The following is a 22,001-nucleotide window of genomic DNA, read 5'->3' as shown; positions in this document are numbered from 1 at the left end:
CTTTATATTGAATTATTTTATATTTAAATTATTATATTTCCATTACTATGAAAACAAAAATATTACTTTTGTTTTAAATAGTAAATTTTAATTATTTATATAACAAGTAAGTTTATGTTTCTTGTATAAAATTCTACAAATTATTATGGTCAACTTATTGGCTATTAAGAACAAATAAAAATTGAATTGAGAAGAATTTAATTTATAATATATCTAGTTTTTACAAATACTTTAATGACGATTAGAGATTTTTAATAGTATTATATATGAATTATCAAAATAATTGATATATATATATATTAATTATATAAATTAATTATTATTTTGAATAATATTATTTTATGTTAATTATAATAATTAAAAATTAAACGTGTAAAATAACATGTAACGCATGTAACATTAAAAATTAATAATAGAAAATAAAATAAACCTTACATGAAGAAATGAATTATATTAAGTTCACAACAGAACGTTCAATGTGTGTCTAAATTGGCTGCTATTGCAGTGTTCAACTATGACTTTCACATGAAAATTAAGCTACGAAAATTATAATAATAAAAGAAGAAGAAGATAGTAATCGAATTCAATGCTTTGAAAGTCATTAAAAATCAATTAACATCCTCACAATATTTTATTTTATAAAGTTTTCACAAGTCTAAACCAACGGCATTTAAATCGGACCGCTGTTCTTATTGTTTCATTGCGTGTATATATATATATATATATCTATATGTTGTTTGTCGCACCTGCTGTTTCAACAACTTAAGCAACTGAGAGTCCAAGGTATGGTGCGGTGCTGGAAGGAAAGTTTCAAGTGTATGAGGGTGGTGATGCTGGTTGCGCTTCTCTTACTGTCCAAAGCCTCTGTGGGAGGATGCATGAGACCGATGATCAAAGGTAGTAGTAGTAGTAGTAAAAGCAGTATAGGAAATTTATTGAATGCTAAACTTCCTAGAGGACCGGTGCCTCCTTCTGGCCCTTCTCCCTGCCATGAAAAGCTTTATCCTTACAGTATGAGGCCGACTCAGTTATCTTATCCCCACGATTTTATCATTTGTCCTTGACTTCATTACGCACTCTTTTTTCTTTTCTTTTTTTCATTTTTCTGTTCGTTTCTTTTGCAAACTTGGAAGACAAATATGAGGTAAATAATTCAAACTGCAGTTTATGGAATCCAGTTGATTTGTATAACTACTTGTTGAGAATTATTCGCTCTTTTAGGAGAAATCTTCGAAGTGTTGTTCTTAGAAACGTTGATCCAATCCTTCAACAATGACAGGTATTGTCTCCCTGAAAAGGGTTCTACCCCACTTTGTGAAGAGCTGTGTACGGATCACTTAGAGGGTGCCTCGACTGTACATGAACAATATAGGTCACTTGTTGGGGTATATGGTACCACTTAAACTAGACGTTCATATTGCCTCTTAGTGGGTGGTCATACATCCACGTTCCGTGAACTGTGCACGGCTCTTTGCAGAGGGCGGTAAAATTCTCCTCAAAAATAAAACCTTCCATTGTTGAAGGACTGGGATGACGTCTCCGATAATGACTATTTAAAAACTTCTCTCAAAAGAGTTGGTCCCCTCAACACTACCTCTGACAAAGATATTTTTGAATTTCATCATGTAACTTTTTACTCCCAGAATCATTTGTAATATATATATATCATCGTGTTGTATCATTCTTTTGATGAGACTAAAAAGAGATGTGAAGCTATTGATTATATAGGGTTTATTTTATTTTCCTTGTAATATTAGAATTTATAATGTTTATTTGTTGAGTTGACAAAATTGAAATTTATGAATAATTTTGTGAAAAGGAATCTGAAACAGTAAAAAGAGGTTGATATAAGAAATGATTGGATATTGGGGTATAAATTTGTAGTTTGGCCTTCCATTTTGAGTTGATTATATTGGTAGTATGAGATTATTTCAGAAAACATTAGTTGTAGTTGTAGATGGATGCAGCATTATTTGCTTCACAAACAAGCCTGCAGAATCACGCTATATTTGGCAACCATGAAACGCCAAAAATATCGTCAACCAACACTAGTCTTTCCCAATCCATGTTTTTTCTCTATACCATAGCGAAGAAAAAAAAGCTTTATAATTTTAAAAAATACTTTATATTTAAAATAGTAAAGATAATTTAAATTTTTTATATTGATTATTTTTTTAATCACAGAGAAAAATTATACTTCTTTTAGAAATATTTCTGAAAAAAGTCTTTGAAAAATAAAGCTCATTTTGTCAAAACAAAAATTAATATAAAAAATTGAAAACCAAACCAAACTGAATTATAGTGGACAGTTTGAAAATTCCAAACGAATATCACCTGTTGTACTAATTTCATGATATGTCCTCAAATTTATAACTCAAAAATTAGATTAGTTTTAAACTTTAAAATATTTTAATTGAGTCTTTAAAGGATCGATATTATATTATATCAATCGGTCATTTTGTTAATCTGGTCATCATCTTGACCATTAAATGTTAGTTTAGATTTAATGTGAATGATATTTAAAGACTTAGATCAAACTTTATTCTTATTGAATAGATAACTTGGATCTCCCATATTAAATTAAAATAATTTAAAAAATACCTCTTTTAGATTTTAATGATACATAGGGCAACCTTAGGACGCAAACAAGAGCCTTACCCCAAATATGAAAAACAGTCATTTTAGTCTTTTTAAAAATTATAAAATTTTATGTTAACCCTATGGTAAAATTATTTTTGACCATCCTAAAATAAATAATTCAATTCTAACTCCTCTAAATTTGAGAAGTTTATATTTTAATCATTCTAAAATTGTAAAATTTTATATTAATATACAACTCTCTAAAAAATTTATAATTCAAATCTCCCATTTGCAATACATAAAACATTTTTAAATTTTAATTTATAAAAGTATATTATTTAGTTTACTAAATACTAATCCATAAATACAATTGTGAGAGTAAACATAAAGTATTTTAAAAGAATTTGTTCATGATATAAAGAATGGGCGGAGGCAATAGCTTGGTAGCGACATGTTCAAAGTAATTGATAGCATTTGAATTTAGTAAACGGAAAAAGTGAGGAAAGAAATTTCCCAAGATAGTGGAGCAGGCAGCAAAGCATATGAAGATTGATTGAGGGATGATCCATCCCCCCCACCCTACCCCTTCGCTCATCAATGCGAATGAGGCGGCTATAGCAATCTCATTTTCACCACACCCATACTTGAATCAATAACCTTACTTTCATCATTTTGAATCCTCCTGCTCTCTTAACACCAATACTTTTTTGTGATTTATTCTCCTTTTCGATATCTCGGAGGAATATCGCTAACAAGAGCTACACAACATTTTTTACCATACATATTCACCAAACAAATAATAAATTACGTCTATTGATCTGAATTTCAACGGAACGTTTATTATATACAAGTATCAGCCCACAGTGATCTGATTTCAGTCCCTACACGATATTCAACTTCAGATTTTTTCCATAAGATTTCTTTTCATTAAAATTTGGGTTAATATGAAGTTTACCTTCTCAACTTGTCTAGAAGTACTTAGTTGATACTTAAATTTTTTATTTTATCTAGTTGGTACCTGAAGTTATATCTGTCACACATATTGTCCCAAATTTGTTAACGGCATTAAACTTTTTAAGGGGTTAACATGCATTTTACCCCCTAAACTTGTTCAAAAGTACTTAGTTGGTACTTGAGCTTGTCCAAAATATATCTAGTTAGTACCTAATATTATCCAAAAACTTAATACTTTTTAAACTAATTTATATTTTAAAGATATTTTTAATTTCTTTTAATTTATGTTAGCCACTGATAGGCGTCGAAACTACCAAATATAAATTCTTACGACAAAATTACAGTAATTAGCAATATAGAGTAGTAGAACCAAATCCACAGGGACTGACTATCTAAGTTTGCCTTTTTCCGTGACCAGAATCGCTGTTGCGGTCACAATCGTGCCCACGACTTGTGCGCAGAAATACTGAAAATAAAAATAAAAATGGATGGTTTAAATCGATTAAAATAAAAAATAAGGAAATACGAAAAATAAAATGAAAATAGGTTCGAAAATGCAAAAATAAATTTAAGAAAATAAAATAAATGGATAAATAAAATATTTTTTTAGGTTAGCCTTAGCCTCGGTGTGCTCCAATCTTAAATCGATCTTTAAAATAGATTTTCATTTCCAAGTGATAAGCTGGATATAGCAATCGAGGATCCCTCAAATTGCCAACTCTTCCTTTCGTAGTCGATCCCGGTATCATCTGCAAATCGACCCTTGTTGAATTTCTAACCACATGACACGTACCCGTAATTTAAGACTTCGACAGCCTTGCGATCTAAAAAGCCCAACTCGAATTAACGGCCTCAACCGTATGGGTCATTTAAATTCGATCACTATCTCCCTTGACGGAATCCAACTAGCTTTTTTCAATTGAACACGCCAATTTGTTCGCAAGATTTTGAATACAACACCGCTGACTCAACTTCCCAACTGTACGACAAACGATTCCAACCCAACGCGCGCTTTTTGAATTGAAATCGAATCAACTTTGAGGGACGAATTTGTACTATCCCATATACCGGAGAGATAACGTATACTGAGTTACAAAGTATTTATTGTGGGTTCATCTCTCACGATTACTTTGTCGAAGCAATAACCGGGCTAAGGCTAAAAAGGGTTTAGTTAATCATGGAAAGAATTATGCTTGAAAATAATTTATATATATTTTTAGTGCTAAAATTTAGCTATTTTTTCTAAATATTATTACTAAATAATCCTAAATATTATCACTAAATAATTCAAATTTTAAAAATCAAATTTAAACTAGAGATTAAATTTAAACTAATTACAGAGTTGTAACAATATAAAAAAATCCTTCAATTTTTATCCAGCCACTTTTAAAAAAATCTTCAACCTTTCAGTCTTTATCCAATCATCCTTGAATCTTCAATCTTTCAATCAAGTCCTCCTCTTTACTTTTTGTTACAATTTAGCCCCTTTTTGCAAGAGTTTGAATTCAGCACACAACTTCATTCGTGATAAGAAAAATCCAAATTTAATAGCATTTATCCGATAATTAGCCAAAAATAAATATATTAAAAATACAAATTTATCTTGCTATCAAATTTCCCCTACTTAGCCGATGTTTGTCCTCAAGCATTATATCCACTAAAAATAATTTGTTAATCCTTTTCAAAATCAAAACCTCCTTTCCTAGTCAAGCATACTGCAAACAATTAGGTGAATAAAAAATAAACAACTGCTAAACTCAATCAATAAGCATTTTATAACATCTCGAACAGTATGTCAAATTCAACTATTTAACTAAATTTAGGCTTAATCAAACATGGGAAACGATCATACCCAATATATACTTTTTATTTATATATATATATATATATATATATATATATATACTGTTGACACTATTTTTTGATTGAAAATGGGGTCGACTTGGGTTTTGAAAAAAGAAACGGGAGTCGCCACCAATCCTTTTTTTTTATGAGGTGTGATTGGATCACCTCGAAAAGGGATTGTTTTTAATAAACGGTTTGATTTTATTAAAACAACAAGTTTGGTCCACGAAATTCAGAAAAACGGGTTCGGGGTTCAGTTATGCACGAGGAAGGATTAGCACCCTCGATACGCCCAAAATTGGTACCTAGTTGATTACTTAATGTCTTAATGTCGAAAAACTGAAAACTTTAAAGAGTTTTAAAAATACGATCCTTGTATTAAAATGAAAATTTTTTAGAAAAGGGGCACATTTCACGTTAATCGAAAAAATGCATCATATCCAGTAAGTTAGGATACAATTTCTCAAATTCCCGATATGCGAATGAATGCCCAAAATTGTACTTATTTAAAAGATATTTTATTACCTCGGGTTTAGAAAAGGGATCATGCCCAGTAAGTTAGGACACGATCTTTTCTTAATTCCCGAGATCGTTTAAAAACTTGAGTTTGAAAAGATTCGTGTATTTAGATTTATTGTGAAAATCGAAACCCAGTAAGTTAGGGTATGATCCTCTCGAATCTAAACACGAAATATTATTTATTCAAAACAAATTTTATTATTTCGAGTAAAATAAAACACGAAATCGTAGTAAAGAATGTGAAAGAAAATTACATTTTACTATGCATGGCAAAACCATAATGAATATGAAAGTATAAAATGATACGAGCAATAGCATAATATGAAATAAATAAAAGGTCAAATCTACAACATACAAAATAACAACATATATAAACGAATAAAATTAAAACATTCATTCAAAATAATAATAATGAAAATGAAATAAATAAATAGTGGATACAATTAAAAATGTAAAGAGATATATATATGTATATAGATATAAATTAAAATACGTATGCTTATTAAAATATAATATATATAATATTTTAAAATATAAAGAAGATATAAATATGTATATATAAAATATGTACATATATACGTAGGTATATAAAATTATGAAATATGAAAATAATGAAACACATGTAAAAAGTAGGTGTACATGTATATATTTACAAGAATAAAATAATAAAACATATATAGATATATATGCGCGTATACATTGTAAAATAAAAGAAAATATGTATATACAAATCATAAAATATAGGGAAAGGATTTTGAGATATAAAGAATAGGTATAGATATATATATAGGTATTTATGAAAAATAAGCTAGAATAATAATAAAACTAGTGAACATACTAACAAAACAGTAACGAATAGATATAAGGAAAATAAAACTAATAAATAATGATAATAATAATAATAATAATAATAATAATAATAATAATAATAATATCAAATTATTGTTTTTAATAATAAAATAACCTAAATACAAACAGAGGGCTAGATTGAATTAAAAAATAACATTTGGGGTCAAATCGTAAATAAAATAAAGGGGAATGACCAGAATGAATGCGCGAATAACAAGGAGGGACCAAATGGGAAATAATCTCGTCCCTCCAAAACGCACAGCTTCAAGGTGGACCAGATTATAAAGCAAAATAGATTACAGGGCGAAATTAAAAAAACAAAAAGAACTTGATTGCAAAATCATTTAAAAGAGGAAGGGCTGAAAGCGGAATTAGCCCTTCCGCTAAAAACACGCGGATCCTGGCCTGGAGTGGGTCGGGCGAATCGGGTCAAAGCCAAAACGGCGTCGTTTTGGGCGTTCTGGGGCTAGGCCAAAACGGCGCCGTTTTGTATCCCTATAAATTGCAAAAATTTTCAAAAAAAAAATCATTTTCCCTTCTTTCATAAAAAAACTGACAAAAGCTCTCAAACTTCCTCTCCCCCTCTCCAGCACTGCCCAGAATCCGGTGAGGAAAACTGCCATCCTGTGATCATTGCTGCCGCCGTCTGTGATGGCGAAAAATTCAAAAGTAATTTTTTTTACTTTTTTTATTTCTAATTTATTTGTATATATATAAACTGTTTTTTTTAAGTGTGAAATAAAGAAAGTATATATATATATATATACGTATTTTCGAGGGGGAAAAATAAAGAAAAATAAATAAAAACGAAAACAAAGATCTTAACACATTATTTCCTTGGATCTCTTCAAACTTTTGCTTTTTATTTTTTTGGTTGGTGTCTGTCTGTTACAAGAAAGAAAGATGAAAAGAAAAAAACCAAAAGAAAAAGCAAAAAAAAGGGAAAAAAAAAGCCCCCTGGGGATGTTCAAATGGCTTTATATAGAGCCATTTTGCAAATTTTTCTATTTTTCTTTGCTTGTTGTTGTTGCTTTCTTTATTTGTTTGCAGGTGAGCAGTTGGGCGGTGGCAGAGAGTAGGTGGCCACTTGCACTGATGAAGCGACGGCGGCGGCGCTAGGGCAGGCTAGGGACGGCGGCAATACTAGGGTTTCAGAAAAGCTGAAACCCTAGTTTGACAAATTAGTTTTGGGCCTGTTGGGTGTTTGGGCTTGGTTTAATTTGTTGGGTCTTGGGTTTGGGTTGTAATTGGGTTTTATGTTTGGGTAGTGGGCAAAATTGGGCTGTACATATACATTTTTTTTTGTTTTTGTTTTTTTTTTCAAACATAGTCAAGTCTTTTGACGCGAAGTGAGATGGCAACCAAGCACCTCACCCCGGTTACTCATCCTGACACGTGCTCTTTATTTTTAAAGAATTCGAGACATAATCAAATCTTTTGACGCGAAACGAGATATCAACCCAAGCATTTCATCTTAGGTTACTGAATTTCATATGTCCCTAATCGATTTATTTCTTAAGGCAGTTCAATTAGCAGAGTGTTACAAGCTTCGGCTCATCACCAAACCTTTTGACACAAGATGAGATGACAACCCAAGCACCTCATCTCGGTTACTCAACTTTGTCACATTTTTGAATCTTCACTCTTGACCAAACTATTAGCAAATTTTTTTAAAACGAGTACTTTCATTAAGCAAATTTTTTTAAAACGAGTACTTTCATTAGGCAAATTCAACAAAACCAACAATTTCATGAAATATTGAGTAAGGCATAATATTTTCAATTGGACAAAATATTCATTGATCAAGCAAGCAATAGTTATTCATGATTCACCCACTTATTTAAGTAAACTAAACATAAGAATTAAATGTTTATTACCGAAAATAATTAAAAAATTATTCTTAGCAAAACACATGCAAAGAAGAATGTATGGGATGATCCTACGAACCCCCTACTTAGCCCACATTGCCCCAAATGTGCAAAAAGAATAACAAGAGTGGAGAAAAGTATACTCTCCGTGTATATTTAATGGGCCGGAAGACGGTGGAAGTGACCGCTTTGCAAAACAGTGAGGATGCTTCAGATGTTGGTTTCCCTTATTTCTAGGTAAGCTTCAATGCGATGAAGTTGTTCGTCTATAGCTAAAAGTGGTTGCTCCTAGAAAACAACACAATCAAATGGATTAAAATGATACTTTATTTAATTCTCAAACTAAACTAGAATTCAAAATTAAATTAAATAAATGAAAATAAATAAAAATAAATGTGGGTTGCCTCCCATAAAGTGCTTTTGTTTAACGTCATTAGCTTAACGACCTAAGTGGTATTCATTTGGATTCTCAAGAATTAATTCATCCATTATGTGCACTTGGAATTCCTCCATTATTGGTGGATTAAGGCGTATTTGAGCTTCTCCATTCGGGTTTGCCTTTTCCTCTATCGAAATCCTTAAATGTTCCGGTAACAGTTTGAGTGTAACACCCCTAACCCGTATCCATCGCCGGAATAGGGTTACAGAGTATTACCAGAGTTTACAGATCAATAAACAGATATTTCATTTAATATAACATGCATGTCAGAAACCAATCGAAATCAAACATATTGTTCCTTAAACGAGCCCTCGGGACCCAAAATACATGTTAGAAACAAGTCGGGACTAAATCGGGTACTTAGAGAATTTTTTAGAAATATTTAAAATTTTCAATACTGCAAGGGTCACACGACCGTGTGGCCAGGCCGTGTGACTCACACGGTCAGGAGACATGCCCGTGTCTTAGGCCGTGTGGGCATTCAAAATATGGACACACGGCCATGTATCAACCTATGCCCATACCCGTGTAACTCTTTGACTTGGGTCACACAGCCAAGTCACACGCCCGTGTGCTAGGCCATGTGAGCATAGTGACTTGCATTCCTAAAAGATGCAGAGGACACATGACCGTGTCACCTAGCCGTGTGTCACACATGGCTGAGACACGCGTCCGTGTCTCTACCCGTGTGGACGAAAGTAGGTCATTTTCTAAGCCACATTTCTCACCAAATTGACACCAACCTAGCCTCAACAAATTGCACATCAGCAAGCCATAACAAGGCCTTCAACACAAGCTAAAATTATGTTTTAAACATGTATTATCACCATATACAACCAATATGCCCTTAGGCACCTCACATGACAACTTAAAACATGTCAACCAAGTATCCTAAGTTACCTAATTAACCTATCTAACCAAGTTACCAAAGTTCACTTTAACTCAATTATATACATACATATATCACTTATACTAACATTACACTCATACCTTAATTTCATATCAATGTGTATGTTGGTTATATAAACAAAATATTATTCATAATATTTACATAAGCTAAATTTTGACCAAAATCAAACAAAAGCCTATACATGCCATATAAATTGTATTTAATGTTTTAAAAACTACTGAGATAAGCTGGATAGTGTGACTTGAGTGCTGATCCAATAGTCTAACTTTTTGAAAATCTACAAATACATTAAACAACACATATAAACTTAATGAAGCTTAGTAAGTTTGACGGGTTAAACATAAAATTTACCAAACCTACTATAACAAGTCAAATAAATAAAATCATTCATGTCAACTCCCTGTCATTCACAACTTCAATTGATAAATACCTCCATATTCAAATCAATACAAAAATACATAATATCTTTCAAATTCATTAAATAAATCACTTCACCAAAATTTTCCATTCGAAAAACGACTTATGGATAAGAGTACATTGTCAATAGAAGCTCATAAGAGCTGGTCCTCCTGAATACGCCAACAGAAGCTCGAAAGCTAAATAGAATCTCGTAAGAGCTAAAAAGAAGCTCATAAGAGCTTAACAGAAAGTAAAACACGAGTGTTCGCAACAAATGCTGAACCCCGATTTACTTGGGAAAAATGTCGTTGTCTCCTTCCAATACCATTATACACAAAAATACGAATATACTCAAATCTTGCGTTCCATTCAAATCGAATATTCAATTTAATATTATAATTCCAATAATGAATCATTTCCAACAATATAATAAATACATAATATCGTTCATCAAATTTATACAAATATAAAATTTTAACCGTACAAACTTACTTGGATTGAATTGTAGTAATTGTAGAAGTTTAGAGACTATTCTGCTATTTTTCATTTTTCACGAGTATCTACGGGATCTTGATCTAAAATATAATATTATTCATTTATTAGCATATATTCCATTTCCAACTCATTTCACAATTAATCATTTTTTCAAAATTTACACAATTAGCCCAAACTTTTTACAATTTTTGCAATTTAATCCCTTAATTAGTTAATCTATCAAATTAAATAATTTTCTCAATACATAATCTATCCAAATATTCTATACCTTCATACAGCCCTAATAAACCCAAAATTCACTATCAAACCCTAATATTTTGACATTTTCACAATTTAATCCTAAAATCAATATTTAATAAAATCACTTTACAAAATCATCATACAACACAATCAAAGCTCTAAATGCATGTTATTCATAGAAAAACATCTAATATTTATCAATGACAACTTCCAAAATTTCTAATAAAATAAAAAAAAACAAAGGTATGGTTTAGTTGGACCTAATTGCAACAATCTCAAAAACATAAAATTTACAAGAAACTAGTAAAAATTAAACTCACATGAAGCAAAAGTATGAAAAACCAGCTTAAGCTCTTTCCCTTGACTGTAACCAACTTAAGCTCTTTCTTATGGCTGTTTTTGGCTGAAAATTGGAGAAGAAATGTCTAGAAAACCTTTAAATTCAATTTGTTTTATTTTTAATTTCATCAAAATTACCATTTTGCTATTGAATCATTTTATTTTATTATTTTTCTTTCATATGCCGCCTCACCTTTTAATTTTGGTTTATTTATTTCTTAAGTCGTCCCTCATTTATTAATCAAGTCATTTAATCACTTAACTATTATAATTAACAAGTTTTACACCGTTTTAATTTAGTCCTTTTTAATTAATTAACTATCGAAACGTTAAAATTTTCCAACAAAAATTTAATACCACTTTAATGAAACTTTGTAAATATTTATAAAAATATTTATAGCTCAGTTTATAGAAACGAGGTCCCGATACCTCACTTTCTAAAACTACTTGACCTAACAAATCGTTATAAAACACAAATTACCAATCAAAAACCTTTTTAAAACCATATTTGACTCATAAATATTAAATAATAATATTTACGAACTTACTCGCCGTATTTGTTGGCCTTAAACCACTACTTTCGACACCACTGAAAAATCGGGTTGTTTTCCCAAATAGCTTCTTCGGAACCATGACGATGCCACAATACTTTTACTAATGGAACTCGTTTATTCCGTAATAATTTAACTTCCTGGGCTAAAATTCTCACTAGTTCCTTCGAATACATCAAATCTAACTGTAGCTCAATCTCACTATGAGGAATCACATGTGAATGATCAGATCTATACCGTCTCAGCATCGATACGTGGAACACATTATGGATTTTCTTGAGTTCAGAGGGAAAATCTAATCTATAAGCTACAGGGTCAATTCTACAATTTAATCAATTTAAGCTTATAATCAATTTAATCAAAACTAACCAATTTCACTTTACAATTTAATCCATAATCACATCTAAGCTTATAATCAATTCATTTAACAACAAAAACATCAAAAACAATCAATGACAACATTTCAATACTTTATAGCTTTTACAATTTAGTACCAGGCTAACTAAATTAAGCTACAATGATCTCAAAAATATAAAATTATTTGTACCACAATTAAACACTCAATCAACAAAATTATCGGACCAAAATTTAATATAAATGTATAATAAGCTAGTAAATATATATAAATAATATTTACTTGACTCAATCATCAAAAATGAGATTCCAAATCCACTTCTTCCGGTACCACTAAAAACAGATTGTTATAGTAATATTAAGCTAGGCTTTACTAATGATAGGTTCAATACATATAAGAAAATGAATAAAAAACTATAGTATGTGGACGGTTATGATGATGTCAATGAGTCAAAGTTTTATCCTTTCCTTAGTGAGTCTAAGTAAGAATGGACCAAAAAATAACATTGATGTTTACTTACAATATTTTGTAAAAGAATTGTGGGAGGTTGGTGTAAACACATTTGATTATTTTTCTATAGAAAATTTCTAATCATATGTTGTACTGATGTAGACAGCTTTTTGTAGTTCTCTATAGACGGCGTTGACAAGTTGTCAAGACCTACAAAAATAAAAACCTACTTGAAAATATAAATTATTAGATAGTAGCAAGTAGGGTCGTATCCATAGAGATCGATGATAATTTTATTTCTTTAATAAAAATGAAAATAAAGGGGGTTAAAATTTGAAACTAAAATTAAAATAAAGTAAAAAAGAGATTGTAAAATAAAAGAAAATATATGACGAAAGACTGTAGCCAAAGGTAAATCTTTGTTTGATTTGTGGATTTGATCATTGACACAAAGATGTCTTCAATGACTTTAGTAAATTAGTTCTAGTTGTTGACTCAACGTTAGGCAACCAATCTCTCCTTACTTATTCGATAACTAAGAGACAACTCGTTTGAAATTACTTCCCTAACCAATAAATAACCTTGTAACTCAATACTCAAGATTTAACATACTAGTAGCACTAAAAACTAGATGGACCTAATTCTAACAAACAAACTCACCTCAACAGGGTTCATTTAAGCTAGATCACACATCCACACCACATAATCATAAACTACAACATAAACAAGTTATGCAGTTCATCACTAGTATTATAATGAATTAAAATAATTACAAATTTAATTATTCTAATTAACAAGGCAACCATTATAAGCTATCGAATACTAGCCAGACATTCAATAAACTTGAGCAATTAGTTAGGCCCGAAAATACCAAAAGGTGGGTGAATTGGTATTTTAAATTCTTTGCAAACTTTTCTAGGTGATGAGGAAAGGAAAGAAAAACTTGGACAATTCGATTTATAGTGGCTACTTCCACTACCTTGGAATACCTCAACCAAAGATTTCCCAATTCACTATAAGAATTGCTACCTTTCAAGGAAAATGTATAACCTTTATAATCTATATCTTTTACAAATGTTAAGATAGAATGTTCCCCTAATTTTTATGGCTAAACTAAAACCCTCTAGTTTTAATGGCTCAAATAGAAACCCTTTACAAATCACTTAAGGTTTTATAACTCAAAAACCTTAAGTAGTTCTTTACAACAAAGATGAATGATGTAAACAATGAAAGCCTGTCAAAGGTGTGTGTTTAGAAGTGTTAGCTCTCTCACAAAGAAGGAAAATGAGAATGATAAATAGATCTAACAATAAGCACCTAAGAGATATATACAAGAGAAAACAAGAAAATAAATTGAAGGTTTTTCTATTGATTTCTATGCTTGAATGTTCATCTCTTATGTCTTGAAGTGTTCTTGATGTGTATATATAACAAGGGAAAAGTTTGTGACCATTTATAACTACTGGGGAAATTTCTAGCTATTGGAAGCATTGTAGATCAACTTGTATCAATAAAACTCACAAGATGTATAGATAGTCATTTATACTCTTTTGATGTGGAAAAAATATACTCTTTTCAATTAATTTATATATTTTTCAAATTTTAATTTATGTTTGTCATATGGTGTATTGAGAAGTAGTCATTTGGCACCATTAGATTAGCTAGCAATGCCATAGTAGCACTTGGAAGTATCAAACTAGGTAATGAAATATAAGTTCAGGGGCCAATATATATATATATATTATTTTAAAATCTAAAATGAAAAACTAAATTCTTAAAAAAAGATGAAAAAAAATTAATCACTCAACTCATCGAGAATATAAGATTTCCAGGTGTCAGCATGACAAGTGTTGGTTAAAACTGTCACGTCAGGCTAGGAGAAATATAGAAGCCTGAAAAGCGAGCTTTAGCTTTCAAAAATATCTCCTATCTTTTGCACAAAATATCTTCGCTTTGCGTATATATCCACATGTTTTGTCGCCACAATGAAACAACACATTAGTTCCCGAACATTCCCGATTCAAATCAATCAAACAAATTCCCCAGATATTTTCTTCCTCCACGTTCCATTTTCTTTATATATTACCCTCTGCTCGCCTCTTCATGTTCAATCCATTTCATGCTTGGATTAACACCATCATCGGTTTTAAGTTTTCAGCGCTGATTCTTAAATATCTGGTTGTTTTTCTGTTGGGAAATAAAAGTTGGGTCGGTGATGATGGAGGGGGAACCTGCTTTACCTTCTTATTATAACGTTCTGGGGGTCAAGGTTGATGCTTCTATTCAAGATATAAAGCGTGCTTATCGAAAGCTTGCAATGGTAAGCTTTTTCCTTTTTCAACATTGAGCCAATGATCTCTGGGGTTTTTTTTATAGCATCCTTGCAGTTGTATAAGAAGTCTGAAGAACATCAACTTATGGTTTGTTTGTTCTGTAAATATGAGGAGCAGCAATGGCATCCAGATAGGTGGACGAGAACACCTTCTCTATTGAGTGAAGCTAAGCATAAATTCCAGCAAATTCAAGAAGCCTATTCGGGTAAGTAAGTCGTCATCCCCCAATGTTCCAGTTTAATGAATTTGCCTTATTGGTTACGTTTTTTTTTTGTTTTATATTGGCTTGGTTTAATTCCAGTTTGTTTGTGTTGGTAGTTTTATCAGACCAGAGGAAGAGAACTCTGTACGATGCTGGGTTATATGATCCTGAAGATGAAGAGGATGAGGTGGGTGTTTTTTTTTCTTTTTTCAGAAATGTTGGTTTTTCCTTTAATGTCATTTCCCTTCAGTAGTTTGGTAACAGTTGAATGAAACATTGGAGTTTTCTTTTTACAGGGTTTTTCTGATTTTATGGAGGAAATGATCTCTCTCATGTCTCAAACGAGGAAAGAGGTAATACATTTGTCCTACATTTTAAATACTCAATTTTCTTTCAAAATGGCAGTAGAAAATGTTATCATGTTACATTACTACCGAAATTAGATCTCGTTTCCAAGTTTTTGTATATTGAGGAGAAGGAACCTGATTGATTTGATCCAAAAGATGAAAAATCATTAAAAGTATAAATCTTGTTTGGTTAGAATTTAAGGTTCATTTTTTTGCATGATATGGTATAAACATCATTACAAATGATGATATTTGTACCCGCCTCCCCCCAAAAAAAAAAAATACAAAGGACTTGATTGTTGCTTGACATAATGTTTCAAGCGCCAATGATGGCCATGAGGGGAGCTGGTGGCATAGAAAGACTAGCTTTTCAAGTTGTATTTGTTTGTTCAGGGAACTATAGCTCCTTAATATTTAAGGTGACAACCAAATACTACGTAATTAGGATTTATTCGTGAAACTGTTAACATTGTTTCCTATAATTTGTGGTAACAGGAGAAAGTTTGCAGCCTGGAGGAGTTGCAGAAAATGCTATGGGATATGGCACAAGGATTTGAATCACCGTCATGGTTCTGTGGGCCGATTGAAGAGGGTGGGAGCTCAAAGAGGACAAAATGGGATTCAAGTGGAATGAGTGATAGACCCGGAGGTTTGGGAGTAACAGGGTTCAATATGTATGAAACCAGAAGTTATTGAAACATTATCATTGTATTGATCTCGAAAGCCATTGGAGCTTCTGGAACGTTTGGAAACACAACCCTGAATGAATGGGGATGGGATGGTCACACTTGTTGGATATTAGTGAGGGATGTGCTAGTATTTTTGGGATTTGGATCTTCAGTTTTGGCATGGCAAGATCAGATTGCTTGGGCATCTAACACTCCTCATCTTTGGTGCAATTTCATTAATTGTAGTTTAACCAAATGAGAAGGGGAAGCCTTTTTTTTAATCTTCCGAAATTGGTTTCTTGAGAAAAATGGTTGTTTGTAGAGTGTAGTTAATAAGTGTTTCTCCACAGGTTTGAACGGTTGTATGAGCTTTTGCATTCAAGTGTAAAGGCGGACTGCAAGGTTTTATGCATTGGAACTTGGATGTGGTATGATCTTCAATCTGTTGTGGACATCCATAATATTAAGAAGAGATGCTTAAATTTATCCTTTTTTTTAACCCAATATTTATTTTGTAAATACATAAATGACTAACATTTTCTATTTTTAATCTTTTTTCCTTTGTTATATTTCTTGCGATATATATTTTTTTTTTTGGTTTATAAAATTAAAGAAATCAGATTAGTTTATTTGTTTTGTTTTGGTACATTAGTAGTGAAGGATGATATTAAAATGGTTGGGTCTATCTGTCCACTCAATCATTGAAATGATGAGAATGGCAGGAAGGAAGGTTCCAAAAGCAAATGAAGATTTGTGTAAGATGGGAAGTTGACCCCAAGAAGGGGTGTGCCTAGAATTAATAAGATGGTTTAAGTAGATGGGACGGTGCCCCTTTTTCACTCCATTACCAAAATTATGACTTATTTATTATACTGTCAATAAAAATATTAGATTTTACGAATAACGAAAATATAAGTCTTAGAAAAATGAGATATATGGCAGTGTTCATTGTTTAAACCTCACCCCTCTAGTGGGGTTTAATTTACATATTTTTCCAACCTTTTCTACACCATCCACCTAACCTCACTGCATTAATGGTCAAATTCTATGTTTCTTTTAACCAACCCATCATTTTGTCCTCTTCAATTCAATCAAATTGTCATAGAAAAGAAAATGAAATGAAATTAAAGAAAAAAACCCTCCAAGAAGTGCCAAGTATGAAAAAGTAGATGCCAAGAAAATTTGAGAAGATTGGAAGAAATAAGAAGAAGCAGCTGGAGGGTGATAAAGGTTAGGCTGAATGTGGATGGTTATCTCTGTGCTGCGACTCACCCACCATGTCCACTTGTCCATCTGGCATTTTTCCCTGTTTAAAGCTCTAATATTCTGGGGATAGTGACAGGTGTTTCTTCTTTTATGATATTCAATGACCATTTATTCATCTTCAATGATTTTTCTTTTTCATTTAAACATCTACCCAGAAACCACCATCATTAAACAAAGCATGAAGAAAATTATATTAATATGATTATGGCCTCAATATGATCAAAATTCATGTCCAAATTAGTCAACTCTTTGACCTCTTTCAAAACTCCATATTCATTTTTTTTCTTCAGACCCAAAAAATCATAATAAAAAATAAATTAAACAAATTATTAAGAAAATCCAACCTCAAATCACTTATGGCTTTCATGCAAAATGAGATATATTTTGCATGTTAGCTGGCACTTTATCATCTCTAATTTATTTGATTTGATAATTAATATATTTCCGACGTATATAATTGTAAGTACCAATATCAAAGGTCTAATATTTATTTACCAAAATTTAAATTATTAGGGATTTCTTTCTAATGCACAAATCATGTGCATGCAACATGGAGACTTAATTGTTCATAAATGTTGAATTTTTAGTATCCAAAATGTTTTTTCTAAATTTTAGTCCATTTTCATTTTCTCACCATTTGCCAGTTCTTTCCAATATTTCAAATCAATCATTTATATTCTTAATTAACAAAATAAAACAAAACTTAGCTTACGGAAGACATCGGTAGCAATGGTAATTAAGGATGAATAAAACTCGATTTAATTTAAAAATATTGAATCGAATTGAGTTATTCAACTTCTTCACGTCAACTCAAATAAGTAATTCGAGTTTCGAGTTATAGTCAAGTTGAATTTTACAATTAGTGTATATACTCCTTTGACCCCTGTCAATTTTAAAAATAAACAAATTGGTTTGTCTCTCAACAAAATTTACAAAAAAAATTAAAATAATTTTCAAATTTCAAAATATTTATAATGTTTCAAATTTTATATATTTTACAAAATATAAAAATTCTAAAAATTTATAAAGAAAGTTAAAATTTTATAAACTTTCGAAATAATAATTTTGAGATCTAAATAAGTTAATTAGTGATTCAAGTTTATTATACTAAAATATATTTTATTTTACCCTTATTTTGTTTTGAAAAAGTTTACTAGATTTTAATTTGACATGTTTAATTTTTTAATTTAACTTGAACAATTTCACTCGACTTAATTTAAATTTTATTTCACTTGATTTGATGTTCATTTCACTTGACTCGATTCAATAAGATTTCAAATCAAGTTAGGATGATAAAATAGGACTCATCAGCTTGATTAACTCAAAAAAAATTTAATCGATTTAATTGAACCCTCACCTTTAATTGATGAAAACGAGACCATAGTTTAAAAATAAAGAGAAAAAATAAACCCATAGTTTTCTTACAAATGAATTAATATAGTGACCCTAAAAGAATGAATATAGTATAGTGGGAAAGCGTATACGAAGGGGGGGCCTTTATTTTTGGTCCATCCCATAATTCCCACATGCAATGGGATTCCAGCCAAATAATTAGAGAAAAATAAAATAAAATACAAATAAAGAGCCCTTAAGAACACATCTCATTCACGCCATTTGGCCCTCCTCTCAAAATCTTCCTTTTCATTCATTTTGGTCTCCCAAGTTTCACCAAAAGAAACCCCGTTTCACATTCAAAGCCTTTGATGCACACATACTAAGGTAACATCACGTCTACCTCTTCATTCATCTCAGACCAATCCGATTCGCCGCTATGTCAATCAAAACCAACCATTTCCATCCTCTATTTCTATTTCTGACCATAAGCTTCCTAATCGCCACTGTTGCATACCCCATCGACGCTTTGGAATCAAGGAAGCTTGACGAGAGCACAGTACCAGGTGATCAAGGCATCAAGTGTACCCCATCATGCGTACAAAGTCCTCCACCACCGTCGCCGCCTCCACCATGCCCTCCACCACCATCACCGCCCGCTCTTCCGCCACCTACACCAAAAAAGTCGCCATCCCAATACTGTCCACCACCACCTAGTCCGCCTTCCTTTATCTACATAACTGGTCCACCGGGGAACCTGTACCCTATTGACCAAAATTTCGGTGCTGCAAGCCGCAAATTTGAGGTGGGGTTACTGGCTTTGGTCTCTGGATTATTGGTCCTTCTTGCTTTCTGAATGGGGTATTGATTTGGGATTGGAGGGTGGTAAGGATGTTTGTACAAGAATTTGCATGTAGTAAGTACAATTGGTATTTTTATTTCAAGTACAAGAAAAACAGGTGGGTTTTTTGCCCAAGGAGAAAGCTTTAGGACCTACTAGCTTTCCTACTTGTTGTATCTTGATATTGATCAAATCAATAATAAAGAAATTAGAAATTTTTACTCACTGCTTGGAATATTCAATTGTTATTTCCTCTTGTTGAAACCATGTTTGAAACTCTGGAAAATTAATGGATCCAAAGAACAGAGCTCGAAAACTATGGGTTTTCGGTTTTAGCCTTTATTTATGGATCCAAGCAGGTAGCGTCTCCACCTTGGACACATGGAGAGGTTTATAATTAATAGAAAAAGATAAAAAAGAAAACAGAGGAAGATTCTTAGTAAGTATAAGATGTGATACGAAATGTGTCAGAAGAGAAGAAGGGGGTAGAAAGAGGGTGTGATCAACTTCGATTTCATCACCAAGTCATGGATCCCACTTTGGTACTCCGAAAGTAGGAAGATAGACAAGTGTTGGCTAAATCCAAAGCTTTCCATGTCTCCCACTCTATTTGGCACTATTAGGCACTTCATTTCTTGAGGATTTCAGACTTTTTTTAATAAATCAAAAGTTGTGAGATGGGGTGAATTTTCATTTTTCTTAATTTTAATAGCTTTCAAAAAATTAGATACAAATGTCCATTTTAAAAAATAATTAAGAAAATATATCGTTCCTTTAATTTTAAAAATAGATCGAATATGTATTTTTGTCGACTATAATAGGACCATTGATTTTCTAACTATTGGTCCAATGGTTAGATAAATTAAAATAATAAAAAAATAGCTAAGGGTTAAATTTCCTAACCCTATATAAACCCTTCCCTTGTATTTTCTTCATTCTATTTCATCCATCATTTCTATCTTAAATAAATTTTTATTCTAATCTCTCATTTTTTTCTTAAATTTTTTCTCTCAATTTTCTATCTTAATAGTTAGTATTTTTTTATTCAATTTTCATCATCTTAAAGATTTCAAGTAAAATAAGGTAATTTGTTTTTTTATTTATTTTATTTTTAAATAGGTTTAACGGCATTTTCATGTTAAATAAATTGTTATTTAATGGTAATTTAATAATATTATAAGGTTTTAATTTATTTCATTATTTAAATTAATTAATTTTTTATTTGATAAAGTTACATATTTTAAAAATGTCAACACCACTAATTTGTTTGGATCACAAACATATCTGGCACCCAATCACAAATAGTAAGAAAATATTTTTATTTTAGTTAATATCATTATTAAGTTGTTAATATTATTATATTTTTTAAAATTTTTATGTTTATATCCTTATTAAGTTGTTAATAATAATAATTTTTTAATTTTTTATGTTTATATAACTAGGACAAAGATTGAATTATTGAAACGTATATACACAATTTAAGTGCGAGAGCACCATGTGTTATTGAACCATACTTGGAAGAGGCGGGATTCTTGTACGTGTCTCGTATGCTCGGCAAAACTAAATTGGAGCCCGCACTTATCAATGTTTTGCTGGAAAGATGGAGACTCGAAACACACACATTTCATCTTCCGTGCGCTAAGTATACGATTATACTTGAGTATGTGACATTGCAACTCGGTTACAAGTTGATGGGGCAATCATTACAAGGGTAGTGCACATTGGAGATTAGAGGCCAATTTGCCACCGCCTATTAGGCAAGGTTTCGAACAAGTTTAGTGGTAACCGGATAGATATGAAATGGTTAGAAGATAATTTCTCACATCTTGACAACTCTTCTAGTGCAGTTGAAAGATAACAATTTGCTCGAGCATTCATATTGAGGTTAATCGGGGGTCTTCTAATGCTAGATAAATCTCGAAATTTGGTACATTTAAGGTGACTTTTATAATTAATCAATCTAAAAGAAACCGTGCGACTCAATTAGGGATCAATTGTCTTGGCTACATTGTACAGAGAGATGTGTCGCGCAACTGAAGCATAGAAAATTAAAATAAGTGGATGTACACTCCTTCATCAATCATGGACATGGTATTGCTTATCATTTTTAGGTCCCAAAGTAAACTTCCCTTATCAATTCCCACTTATAAAAATGTAAGATTCATTTAATAATATAGTTATCATCTTATTTTTTTCCATTATTATGTTTTCGAAATAAC

General features: G+C 31.3%; 2 protein-coding genes across 2 annotated transcripts; both read left to right on the top strand.

Annotated features, from left to right (window-relative positions):
* Positions 1-14,772: 14,772 nt before the first annotated feature.
* On the top strand, positions 14,773-16,893 carry LOC105794439 (uncharacterized). The gene is made up of 5 exons (XM_012623612.2): positions 14,773-15,113; positions 15,244-15,331; positions 15,445-15,515; positions 15,625-15,681; positions 16,171-16,893. The coding sequence occupies exons 1-5, from the start codon at positions 15,009-15,011 to the stop codon at positions 16,369-16,371; spliced, it is 522 nt and encodes a 173-aa protein (XP_012479066.1). The 5' UTR covers positions 14,773-15,008; the 3' UTR covers positions 16,372-16,893.
* A 2,237-nt stretch (positions 16,894-19,130) lies between these two features.
* Positions 19,131-20,007, top strand: LOC105794438 (leucine-rich repeat extensin-like protein 6). Its single transcript, XM_012623610.2, has one exon. The coding sequence runs from the start codon at positions 19,381-19,383 to the stop codon at positions 19,795-19,797; it is 417 nt and encodes a 138-aa protein (XP_012479064.1). The 5' UTR covers positions 19,131-19,380; the 3' UTR covers positions 19,798-20,007.
* The last annotated feature ends 1,994 nt before the right edge of the window (positions 20,008-22,001 follow it).

The sequence above is a fragment of the Gossypium raimondii genome, chromosome 3 (assembly GCF_025698545.1).
Source record: "Gossypium raimondii isolate GPD5lz chromosome 3, ASM2569854v1, whole genome shotgun sequence".
NCBI classification, from domain to species: Eukaryota; Viridiplantae; Streptophyta; class Magnoliopsida; order Malvales; family Malvaceae; genus Gossypium; species Gossypium raimondii.
The sequence above is the reverse complement of the archived record's forward strand: the minus strand, read 5'-3'. Positions and strand labels throughout refer to the sequence as shown.